Here is a 12529-nt window from a genome sequence, read left to right as displayed (position 1 = left end):
GGAAGAACAATGTTGGGAAATGGAAATTTATTAAGGAAAAAGGAAAAATTGCATTGAAAAAAAATGTACCGTTTCCACTAAATTACACCCACTGAACTGATATTGTGAGAATTACAAAACTTTTTATTTTAGCCTTACTCATTGCATATTTTAATCTGATGGATTATTTCAAATAAACATGGTCATTATAATTTACTTCACAATGTCATTCATTTAATCTTGCACAATAAAAATGAGATTAATCTTTGAAAATCCAGGTTTTGAACAGGTTACATATACTTTATTCCAGGAAACATTTCTACTAAACTCAAAAGGCTTGCAATGAACCCTTGCATGACGATATAATGCTGATCAATCAATCGTCACATAAGGTTCACAAAGAACTTGGCAAAAAAGCTGTTAAATATGCTGGCCACTCTTCTTGGAGGGACTTACAGAAGGACCTTAAATTGTCACATTGTCACTGAAATAAAAAAAGCATATATTTATTTATTTGACCGTTCTGTGCTACATCTTAACTGGAAGTTGTGCTCGCCTTTAGTAATGTGTGACAGTTGTATTTGTCATCTTGTAATTATGGTTATAATAATGTTTTATGATGCTCTCTTGTCCAGGGCGCTCTTGAAAAAGTGATTTTAAAATCTCAAGTTAGTCTTTTATCTGGTTTAAGGAAGGATGTCTATCTATCTTTCTCTCTGTGTCTCTGTCTCTCTCTCTGTCTGTCTCATGTTAGTCCCTTTAGTTCCTTTGCCTCGTCTTACAATTCAAGCTGCTTCATGTCTTTTATGTGCTGAAGCTGATCTTACTACCCACTCTATGATACAAAGCTGTGGAGAGCTTAAAAATGCAAAAGATAAAAATAAAGATTGCATAATTCATCAGTTTCCTTTTTTTCCCCTAATATGTTGATCTACCGGTCGTAGAGGAAGTCTTCTCCAAAGACAATCATCTGCCTCAGTGCGTTCATTATCAGCGCATTCATGTCATCGTTTATATTGGGATCTTGATCATAGTTCTTCACAAGAAAGATGCAGCTTGCTGGAATACCCAGTGACTTGTGAAATTCTTCAACCTAAATTTGAAACATTATTTTAATTGATCAGTATATCATACAGTGACGACCAAAGGAGATTTCAGTGCAGAGATAGTGAATATTGAAATTGCGAGTTCAATTCCAACAGTACAAATCTAAAGGAAATATGTTTTAAAAATGACCAAAATAAACGTACCTTTTTCTTCAGATGCTTGCTCCTATAGACATTATTTATATTACTTTGCGTCTTTTGGCAGGCTATATCAGCTTTGGTAAGAATAGCCAGTTGGGGAATATCTGTCAACACAGAAACCTCATCAGTATTTTATGCATTTTTCTGCTGGAATTTTGATTCATATGACCCAATATGGCACCATTATTCAACATGGAGTAATAATAATGTCTGCACTTACCCATTTCATCAGCTGCTAGTCTGACTTCTCTCATCTTTTTCCAAACCTCTGGACTTATTAAAGATATATTGTCTGCTGGAATGACACAGATCAGAACTTGAACTTTGTCATCCAGAGTGGGATGTGCATTGTAGCCTTCATCACCCTCCTTCAGTTGCTCTTCAGGTTTGAACTAGGAAACAATGACAATGCATTCAAATTATGTTTTTTTCTGAGTGATGCCATGCATCTTGGAGTAATAGTGCAATAGTGATAGTAAAAAAGGATAACCTATAGGTACCCTGTGGAGTTTATGACGTGTAGAAAAGCAGTTACTGTAAAATTGTGTCCCCCATCAAAAGTAATAGAACAAGCATTGTAGTAAATTACTGCTGGTAGGGAGTAATAACTTAAATGATAGGATTACTTTGAAAAGAGCAACAAGTAATGAGTGATTACATTTTTAGAGTGACAAGCACAACATTGGTAACAATAAATGTGAATATATTTTTTCCACAGGGCCCCTTTAAGTAAGGTCAGAGGTCGAACAATTGTACCTGGTAACCTTCTGCCACATGCCCCTTCAAGGCCAGTTTGACATCCTCAACATGAACTCCCTTATTGGTATTTTTCTCAAAGCCCATGATGTCATTGAAAATGAAAGGATACCATCCGTCTTGACCCTTTCTCATCCTGTAAGTTTTGTACTGTAAAGCAAAGGGTGCAATTATAATAAGTAGTAATAGTAATAGTAATAATAGTAATAGTGAGGTATGAGGGGATGAGTTGAATCATACAGCCCAAGGAAAGTTTTACTAACCAACTGCAGAGCCTTCCTATTTTAGGCCATACTCATTTAATGTCAGTTTGTAACGGAGGCATAAAATGGAGGGACGTATATCATTGTGTCACCTATTGTAAATGAATAGTTTTTTTACAACATCTATTGCATGGCTTTCTATCCTGGAAGAGGGATCCCTTCTCAGTTGCTCTTCCTGAGGTTGCTACTATTTTTTCTCCATTATAGGATTTTTGTTGGGGAAGTTTTTCCTTAGTTGATGTGAGGGTCTAAGGACAGAGGAATGCTGTATGCTGTAAAGCCCTCTGAAGCAAATTGTGATTTGTGATAATGGGCTTTATGAATAAAATTGACTTGACTTGACTAGGCATTTAGATTAGACACTGCAAACTTTCGAGGTACAGAGGCTATGGTGGCTGTCTTGAAGAATGTGGGAACACTCTGCTGTGACAGTGATATGTTGATAAAATATCAGTGATGATGTCAAATAGCCGGCTGGCTGATGTTGTTAGTACAAAGCCAGGGATGGCTTAAGACCCAGGCTTTTCTCAAACTCTCTCATAGTCCCACTTGCAGATACTGACAGTGGCCAGTTCTTGCCAGCTGAGTCATTGTTGAGGATTTTAGAGTGAACATAGTAGGTGTTAAGTTTACCTTGCAACATGGCCTTGTACATGATGGGGGCGTTCCAGCTATTGCAGCCTGTAATGGTTTGAATCACTCGCCCTATAAATTTCAGTCTCACTTTAGCAGTGTTGTGTGATTCCTTGACAGTTGGCTGAAAGGCAGCTTTTTTGGCTCTGGTTAGAGCCCTCAACTCTTATTCCCTCAACTATGTGCTGATATGGCTGCCACTTCATCTTGCACATGCACATCTTTGTATTGTGCATGTTCAGTGGTTAATGCAAGGAAGCAGCAAACAGAAACAAAGGAAACTATTTTGATTTGTGCACTCTGTGAGCAACTATGGGGCTAATAATACACCAACAATGGCTTCAGATTAAACTCTAAGCTTTTATTTACTGTCTATAAATTGATCCTAAGTTTAACTAGATTTAAAATAGGAAACAATTAACAATTAACAATTAACAATTATGCAAAAATTCAATGTTTCTGCTCATATTTCATTTATTTTATCTTATGGTAAATATAATTTCTACTTCCATAAACAGTGATTTTCAAAGGAAATTCATTAATGCGGTCAGTATTCCAAGAAGCTGTTTTAGCCACTTTCATTAAGTTTTTGACAAGTATTTAACTGCATGCAATATTTATACATTTTTAAAAACTGGGAAACATTTTTCCTTTAAATCATGACAATCAGTAGTTATTAATACCTTTTTGGTGAAGCTGCTCGAAGAGATTGCATCTGTCGGAGCTCGACCAGAAATTCTGTCTTTTAAAATGCTGTCAACAGAGTTGATGAAACTGGACTTGCCGGCACCAATGGGTCCATAAAGAAGAATTCTGAGATGGTTGAGTTCGCTGTTCTGAGGTCTGTAAGATTTCACAAACTCGAGATCCTCCTGCTTGTCCCTGTTTCATAGAGGAAAAACATTATTAGAATATTATTTTTATAATTATTATCTGAATATGAGTTTACCATCGAGAAGAAGTAACACACACACCGAAGCCAAAACAGCACCACACAGACTGTGTCCTCATACTTACTGTGGCAGATTCCTCCAAGGCTTACTCAAAAGTGCTGAAGAGAAAATTAAGTTGACATACAGAAAGACAAAACTGTCTTTAACATTTTGAAAATATTATGCATCATTTTCCATGAATATTATCATTGTTAGAATTTCAACAACTTGCAATGTTTGGAACATCGTACAAGAAAGTTAAAGTAAAACAGATCAACACTTACCCCCTCCCATCGCTGAAAAGCAAGCCATTTACATGTAAATATGCATGAATTCGACAAAAAAATTCTGGAGAATTATTGTTTTTATATCCTAAAATCATATATTTGTTATTTTCCTTAAATCAAATCTAACATATGTTGGAGACATCTAAGTAGAAAAGCATTTATTTTATTTTTAAATGGACATAATTAACAGAAATAACAGAAACATAAGAGGATGATATCAGGAGACATGGATGAGGTGAAACTATTGGTTAATAATAAATCTTATAATTCAAGTAGGTTAAAGCATACTAAATTCAAATAAAAGAAAACATTTTAAAATTTTAACTAACGAGTTCAGTTATTATTCAAAAGAACAAAATATGAAGTGAAAAAATAAGGGATCTACTTGACAGTACATGAAACAAGCCTTTAATAAAAAGTATTTTTCTGTAAGTTTAAACATCATGAAGAGACAGACAGTACAATTCTACAATTCTACAATTGTACAATTTCATTTAGCAGACGCTTTTATCCAAAGCAACGTACAATTTAGACTTAAGGAAAAAACCCTTAGTAAGTGCAAAAAGTGCGTCAGGAGTGATTGGTCACAGATATTGCCGTCTAGTGGCAGAAGAAGTGCCGCACAGCCCCCCTCCACCCCCCCTTTTTTTTTTTAAACCAAAGTAATAACCAGTAGCGATCTCAGCATCTGAGATTCAACAATCTCAGTATCACTACTTACGATGACAGTCAACATACAACATCACACAACTTTGTCAGTGCTAGATAATCAATAGTAAATCAAAGAGATTTGAAAGAAATTAAGTATAATAGGTCATACTCAGGACAGGGGTTTTAGTTTCTAGTACTAACTCTACAGAACTCTTACAACTTTGAGGGTAAAATAATAAAACCACAAAAACAACTACACTTCACTAAAATAGCAAAGGGAGAATTTAGGTAGCTTAAAAGATCTAGATTTAAGATAACTTTTTCTTTTATGTAATCACTCAAAACGCTAATCAGAACAAAATAAGCAAATGCCAGTTTTGCGTCAAAATCACAATAGCATACTCAACTACCACATCTAAAGAAAAGCATAACAGAAAGCCCTTACCTTTAGCTCAGTGACTCTCATCAAAGTGACATCGCTATGTTATGAAAAAAGCCTTTTTATAGGTCATCCTTCTTACTTTCATTTTTAAGCAAACCACGTGACTTTAAAAAAAACCTTGTCTGTTCTAACATTTGATGTCATTCACCACCACCATTCCTGCTTATGAGGGAGGAAGTTAATCCAAACTTAGAGTGGAGTATTGAAAATGTCTATATTGACATGTAATGGTATTATTATTATTATTATTATTATTATTATTATTATGGAAGTAGATCAGAATCTTTTCAATAACCTCTGCATTTAGTTTAGTTTAGGTGTTTACATGTTTAAGACAACCAGACCATCATTTGTGTTCAAATTTAAAGAGATTTTTCTTATATATAACAAAAATAGCCCGTTATACCGAGTATACTACTTAGTCACAGAAAGAGTCATGAAATTTATTTGAAAAAGTTAAGTCAAATGACAGACAGCTCTGGAAATGAGTCATGATAACGTTCATAGAAAGGCATTTAAATCGCTCTTTGTCAAAAGCTAAAAGAAAATATTCCCAAAAGTAAATCCAGAAGAAGCCACGGATAATTATGGCTTAGGTGTACAGTCCAAAACAATCTTGTACAATAACTAAACACGAGGGATAGTGCGTGCCAATATGCACCAGTAATAATCTTTAAAGATAACTAAGGCGCACTTGCTCTCTATCCCTCCATTTAATCTGTTATGAGTGACAGTAAAATAACCACTGAATGTTATCCAACGGCAGCGGCAGCTGAAGATGTTTCGACTGAGCCTGTAACAAAGTTCATGAAAAATATGTGGGTTACCGTATACATTTAGAATATGAACTGCCAGACAATTATGAGATGTGTGCACATTAATTTTTTTCAATAAAACCATTTTTTCATGTCTTGATTGTGCAAGGTTTGTGTCAGCAGTAACCAGGTCTACAGGTTGTTGAGAAAGTCTTCTCCATAGTTAATGATCTGTCTCAGCGCGCCCAATGTCAGCGTATCAATGCCATCATTCAGGCCGACTTCTGAATTGTAGTTCTTAGCAAGAAAGATGCAGTTTGGTGGTATGCCCAGCAACATGCTGAATTTGTCAACCTGAGCAACAAAATTTCAATTGGTCAGAAAAAGCAAAGTGGTGACAAAATGAGGTTTCTGAGCTGAAATTCTGAAAAAAATGAACTTAAGTAAAGATATTAAAGATATTAAATCTAACAATAAATACCAACCTGTTCATTTAAGTACTTGCTTTTATAGCCTTTGATGACATCTTTTTTTACCTTTGGACAGCTTTCATCAATTTTGGTGAGAATAGCCAGTTGGGGTATCCCTGTCAACACAGAAACCTATTTAGTATTTTATGCATTTTTTGCTGGCATTTTTAACACAATCTGGCACCGTTATTCCAAACAGATTAATAAGTATTGTGCTGTCTGCTCTTACCCATTTCACTGGCTGCTAGTCTGACATTTCTCATCTTCTGCACAACTTCTTTACTTATTAAAGGTACCAATCCAGCAGGAATGACACAAACCAGAACGTGAACTCTGTCAGCCAGAGTGGGTGATGACTTGTAACCTTGATCACTGTCCTGCAATGGGCTTTCAGGAAGGAACTAGAGAAGAATTTAGTATTAGTATTAAGTGGCATCTGACTCAACGCAATGCATATTTGAGCTAAACAACTGTTGAAAGCATATGAGGCAAAAAGGATAACTTAAATAGGGTTTCACCTTGTAACCCTCCATCACATGTCCCCTCAGGGCCAGTACAACGTCCTCCACGCTCACTCCCTTGTTAGTCTTTTGCTCAAAGCCCATGATGTCATTGAAAATAAACGAGTAATAGCTCTCAGGGTCTTTGTGGATTTTAAAAGTTGTGTACTGTGAATCAAAGGGTGTATTTATTTGCATCAGTTTAGCAATCCCAGGTAAAACTGCAATATTTACAGTCATAAATACATTGCTTCTGTCAAGGAAACAGCAGGATGTCACATACACATAAAACTAAACAAAATAAAAGCTGAACAAAGCAATGACTGATAGGTTAAAAAAATAAAAACAGAACTGCAATGTGCATACAAGTGGGTGAAAAATAGGTGTATGTGTGTATGTATTTAAAAATTGTGCCAGACCACTTTCCACGCTCTAGGCAAGATACTGTGTGCTAGATTTATCTTTAACAATGATGGAGGAAGAAAACCACAAATGCCTTGTTTGCAAAATGAATAATAAAATCTCAAACTGTTTGCCCTTTCACCTTCACTCTATGCATTTTGACCAACAACATAATAAAATCCCGCTCAGTTCATAGCAACACAGTTCAAAATTATCACTCATCAGTTTTTTCTCATGTCGGTATATCATATTTTTGATAATAAACATTTGTACATCCAATTTTCCACCAATATCAAACACATTTCAATTTTAATTTGGATGGCTTTTACTGAGACGCTACTTAACTTTAAAAAAAATATATATATATATAAATATATATATGGTTCTTGTTTGTGGTTACACAAGTAACACTAGCTCCAAACTCTTAAGCAAGGTCTCACTGTTGCTGCCATTATCTACAGTGTCATACTGTGCATTAATTTTCTGCAAACAAACAGGCCAATATGATGGGTATGCGGTTAAACTGTCAGGGTACTATATGTTAATCCACAGCTTCCAACCAATCAGTATCGGGTTAAATATTAAATCACTGACTGGAAAATATCAGTGGAAATGCAATAATGTGACCAGTTATGCTAAATACTTTCATGCTCACTTCAGTTAAGGTTTTCATTAAATGTCTTAAACTGTTCTTTAGAATCACCACAATCAAAAGTTATCCATACCTTTTCGGTAAAGCTGGTCCCAGAGTTTGCATCTGTCAAAGCTCGACCCGTTACTCTGCCTTGTAAAACACTTTCGACAGAGTTGATGAAACTGGACTTGCCGGCACCGACTGGTCCATGAAGAAGGATTCTGAGGTGTTTGACTTCTTTGTTTCGAGGCTGGTAGGATTTCACAAAATCAAGATTCTCCTGGCTGCTCAAATCAAAACAAACAAACAGTTACAATTACAATAGTGTATTATTTTCCAGAGATGGGACCAAGTCTTTATTTTGCATTTCCCAATTAAGCCTAAAGATTTTGCACTGAAGTCCGGTCAAGACTATCACGTCCCAAGTCTTCATGTTCTTATCAAGTCATTATGTGCTCTTCAGCAAATATAATGACATTTTTAATATCCAAGTAATACAAGTTTGTTAAAAAAGTTACTTACTCGGTAAGCTAATGTAAGCTAAGGATTAGTCCACTAACTATGTTGTCTTGATCCGACTTTAAGTGTCAAATTTGGAAGATGTTACATCTCCATCTATAATTTTCAACCTGCAAGTTTTCAGAACTGCAATATATTTCTTTTGTTTGGTTGTTTTTTTTTACACTGAGAAAATCGTCTTAATAATTTTTGCCAACTGGTGCTCAGTACTACGTAAGGTGAGTCCATTATGTTTTTGGCAAATCAAGTCTTAAGTCATCAAATATATGATTTAAGTCCAAACCTCTGTCATATTTATTTCGAATGCACAACATTGTGACAACTCATACTCACTGTGGCAGAGTCCTCCATGGCTGACTAAAATATGCTGGAGAGAAAGTTGACAAACAGTGAGACAAAGCTGTATTTCAAAACTTCATAAACATCACGATTATTTTTCCATGACAATAAACATTATTAAAACTTCAAAGACGTATGTATTGGGACAAGAAATTATGAAAGGTGAAGACTTACCTCCTCCCATCGCTGTAAAGTAAGAAACTGACATGTAAATGTGCATGAATTTAAATAAGAAGATCTTGAGAGGGAGTTTTGTTATTGCCTAAAATCAAATTTTAACTCAAATTGGAAACACTTATGGTAAGATAACTGATAAGATAGTTAACTTTTATTTTGATTTAATTATTTAGAGGGATATTACAAACTAGAAAATGACAGAAACTTAAAGCTGCAGTTGGTAAATGACATAAAAACTTTAATACTTGCTAAGACTAACACTATATTCACACAGCAATAAATAACAATAGTCTTCCGCCTCTTCCACTGCCTTTGCCATTGCCTTTAATGGCCTTAACGTGTATCAACAAAAATTACCCAACCCGGTAATCTCTAACTCAGCTTTCAATTAAGTCGACTGTGAACTGCAGTCAACCTGTTAAACTACACAGCGCCGATCAAATATGAATAAAGATTTTGTTACTGAAGCATACTTTAGTGTACTGTTTAGCTGTAAAATGAAAAAGTTGAACCGGTTGGGGAGTGCTTAATGCTTTGGTCAGCTATTTCCAAAATAGCAGCTGGGTCACAAACTTTCCCATTTTAATGGTAAACAGTACATTAACACATATTTCTGAGAGCACTTAAGGTAAGAAATAGGGAATGCAGTGACACGATCTTGATTCATATTCGATCAGCGCTGCCTGTTTGACAGCAGTTAACAAGCAGTGACTGACATGATTGACAGCTGTGTTAGAGACTTCTCCGCTCTGTTTGTTTGTTTTCGGTGTGCGGTAGTCAATAGCAGCAGAAGGAAGAGGAGGAAAGACCTCTTTTAAGACTATCTCTCCTGTACTTCTCTCAGAAGTACAGATTGAAATGAAAATCAGTGAAATCTGTAATCTGCAGTACATAAAATATGACTTCAATAAAAGTGTGTCTGTGTTTTTAAACATAATGAGACAAACATTAAATTTAATCAAATGCATCAAACAAGTTAAACATTACCAGATAAGAGGTTTAATTTATTTTCATAGCACTAGCTCTACAAAGACTTTAAACGTAAACTCAAAATTAAGAATGCATAAACTTTCTTTGTCTGTATGCATAATAGAAAATTCTTACCTTTACAGGTGTCGCTGGACAGAGTGTCACCTCAAGTGATAATGTTGACAAGATGAACCTCTTTTATAGGATATTTGCTTGCTTTCACTTTTGTCAATTTCAGATTACAACCAACCATGTGATTTCAATAAATCTACTTTTTTTTTTATAGTTACAATACACAAAAAATCCCCTGGCAGCAAAATAACTTAACCTTAATAGCTCAATAACCCACAAATATTTGTCGTGGAAAGTACCACTGAGGGTACTGAGCATAATGGCATAGCACAAAAAAAAAACAACAACCACAAACAGGGACAAGTACAGACACGGCCTTTATTGCTCACATCATCCTTCCTGATGTCTGTGTTTAGTCTTTTTAGTCTTTATGATGGTCTTTTTGAGCCATCTAGTGGTAACAAAAGCACAACACGCAATCAGTTTAAAAGCAACAGCTCTGCAAAGTCAGCCTGCGGCCAATCCTGACACAAGAGTGGACAAGGAATGTTCATTATGCTTCATAATGTTTGTATGTTGAGAAAGGATGCAAATTGGACCAATTTTAGCAACAGAAACAATGTAAATAAGGAAATACTTGTTTGAGGACATCGAGACTTAATTATTGTATCATCAGAGCGTTCCACATAGAGCATTTAGTGTGACCGGCTGTCTGACAGACAGGAGCTTTAAGTATGGAGCAGCAAAAATTCAAAACAAACAAATTATAAGCCTTCCACTTATGTCGCATTATGTGCAATTTTACGTTTGCACAACAACTTAAATGCATTTACATATTCAGTTTTATACTTTATTACCCACTTGAGACTATTAAAAAGAAGTCGACTGTCCACTCATGAGGACATGGTTGCTTAATTTTTTATACTCATCATGCTCTTCTCATCCGAAATAGCTAGGAGTTAAAAATGCATCCCAGGAGATTACACTTGTTTCTTTGTTTTTTTTACACATCATTGCACGATGTCAGACACACTCAGATGGCTCTTGCTTGATATAAGACATCAGTTTCACTCGCTTCATTTTTCATGCGATAACTACCCTTATTGTCTAAAACAATTTTCTGCTCTTCTATATCAAATTTTCACTAAGACACTCTGGTCAGTTCCTCTTAACAGTCCACTTTGTGTCTAATGAAGTTTGTATAAAAGCTTTTGTGTCCAGTTTCTTCTGATTGAACAAGTTGCCATGAAATATCTGTTCCATCATTGTTTCATTTATTTTAAAATGTTCATTTTTTTTCATCTTAAACTAAAGTTGTACTCCTTCATTTTGTCTTTTCTTTTCGGTTAGTTTGTTGTAGGATTTTTGTTTGTTTGTTTGGGCCGCCTTGAAAACAAGATGATGCATCTCTAATATAATAAATTTCTACACATTAGAATTAATGTTGCAATTATTTGTATCATTTCAACAATAAATATAAACCAACACAAATTCAAATTAGCAAAAGAACCTGCATGTCTTCTTGCCTAAACTGTACCCACCACTGAGGCACAAGTTCTGAAAGTCATAGTCTTGAAAAATACACTAAACATATTTGCAATAATGAGATGAGATATGAACTACTGTCTGTCTGAGTAGAGAGAGCGCTGGTCTCTGTGTGTGTGTGTGTGTGTGTGTGTGTGTGTGTGTGTGTGTGTGTGTGTGTGTGTGTGTGTGTGTGTGTGTGTGTGTGTGTGTGTGTGTGTGTGTGTGTGTGTGTGTGACGACAGAGGTAATGAGAGGGAATGAGAGTTCCTTCTCTTTTCAAGTTATCTTTGACAAGACATATTTTCATTCAGAGCTGGAGTTCAAATTGTCATTTGAGCAGCATCTAGTTTAGGACTGGGTGATATTATATCAATATGGTGATACAAGACCAGATATTAAATATCTTATCTTAATACTGTAAGTGTTACAATTTTCTGGCTGGTCACTTCTAATTATTGATCCAAAATCTCACTATGTATATATTTTGTGAAAGTATCAGTAATCAACCCTACAATGTCAAAGGTACAAGGTAGATTTATTGTCATTTCTTCTTAAACCCGGTTTCAGAAGAAATGAAATTGAAGTTGATCCTAAATCCTGCTACAAATCATACATATATATATATATAATATCATCTTATTGTCACTATTGAGGTATTCGGTCAAAGATATTGTGATATTTGATGTTCTTCATATCGCTCAGCCTCAGTCAGCTTAGCAGTTTTTACTGTTGGAGATGAGGAAACCAGCTGCCAGATGGAAGATCTCAGCAGTGTTTATTTGAACATCCCGTCCCCTGGGAAATTCCTCTGCGGTGTAAGAACAGACCTGTTAAATGTATGTTAGTCTCTGGAAGATATAAAGCACTGAGGTCACTACATTTCTGTTGAAAAGCCATGAAAATTTTCAATTTTGCATACTTATGACCTTTAAATTGACATTCAACCGTAGAAGAATATGATGTACATCTTATTGC

At 35.3% G+C, this 12529-nt stretch overlaps 2 protein-coding genes across 4 annotated transcripts; both read right to left on the bottom strand.

Moving 5' to 3' along the window:
• Positions 1-12: 12 nt before the first annotated feature.
• On the bottom strand, positions 13-4341 carry LOC148186494 (interferon-induced protein 44-like). 2 transcript variants are annotated; one of them, XM_088069513.1, is made up of 7 exons: positions 4095-4341; positions 3896-3929; positions 3562-3760; positions 1983-2132; positions 1447-1618; positions 1230-1330; positions 13-1072 (listed from the first exon to the last, which is right to left on the bottom strand). In XM_088069513.1, the coding sequence occupies exons 1-7, from the start codon at positions 4120-4122 to the stop codon at positions 911-913; spliced, it is 846 nt and encodes a 281-aa protein (XP_087925639.1). In that variant the 5' UTR covers positions 4123-4341; the 3' UTR covers positions 13-910. The 2 variants fall into 2 exon arrangements, with proteins under 2 accessions (XP_087925639.1, XP_087925640.1); XM_088069514.1 differs by lacking the exon at positions 1983-2132.
• A 141-nt stretch (positions 4342-4482) lies between these two features.
• Positions 4483-11341, bottom strand: LOC121963713 (interferon-induced protein 44-like). Of its 2 annotated transcripts, XM_088069511.1 has the most exons (7): positions 8984-11338; positions 8804-8837; positions 8043-8235; positions 6934-7083; positions 6645-6816; positions 6431-6531; positions 4483-6299 (listed from the first exon to the last, which is right to left on the bottom strand). In XM_088069511.1, the coding sequence occupies exons 1-7, from the start codon at positions 9027-9029 to the stop codon at positions 6138-6140; spliced, it is 858 nt and encodes a 285-aa protein (XP_087925637.1). In that variant the 5' UTR covers positions 9030-11338; the 3' UTR covers positions 4483-6137. The 2 variants fall into 2 exon arrangements, with proteins under 2 accessions (XP_087925637.1, XP_087925638.1); XM_088069512.1 differs by lacking the exon at positions 6934-7083 and having other exon boundaries at positions 8984-11341.
• Between the last annotated feature and the right edge of the window lie 1188 nt (positions 11342-12529).

Source organism: Plectropomus leopardus, chromosome 18, assembly GCF_026936395.1.
Source record: "Plectropomus leopardus strain MGB_pleo_1.0 chromosome 18, ASM2693639v1, whole genome shotgun sequence".
Taxonomy (NCBI): domain Eukaryota; kingdom Metazoa; phylum Chordata; class Actinopteri; order Perciformes; family Serranidae; genus Plectropomus; species Plectropomus leopardus.
Note: the sequence above shows the minus strand (reverse complement) of the source record. Positions and strands in the feature narration are given on the sequence as shown.

Coding starts and splice junctions, on each gene's coding strand:
- LOC148186494 (XM_088069513.1), bottom strand. CDS start 4,122: ATGGCTTGCTTTTCAGCGATGGGAGGGG. Junction 3,930..4,094: donor CTTTTCAGCGATGGGAGGGG/GTAAGTGTTGAT, acceptor TTTTCTCTTCAG/CACTTTTGAGTAAGCCTTGG. Junction 3,761..3,895: donor CCTTGGAGGAATCTGCCACA/GTAAGTATGAGG, acceptor TCTATGAAACAG/GGACAAGCAGGAGGATCTCG.
- LOC121963713 (XM_088069511.1), bottom strand. CDS start 9,029: ATGCACATTTACATGTCAGTTTCTTACTTTACAGCGATGGGAGGAG. Junction 8,838..8,983: donor CTTTACAGCGATGGGAGGAG/GTAAGTCTTCAC, acceptor CTTTCTCTCCAG/CATATTTTAGTCAGCCATGG. Junction 8,236..8,803: donor CCATGGAGGACTCTGCCACA/GTGAGTATGAGT, acceptor TGATTTGAGCAG/CCAGGAGAATCTTGATTTTG.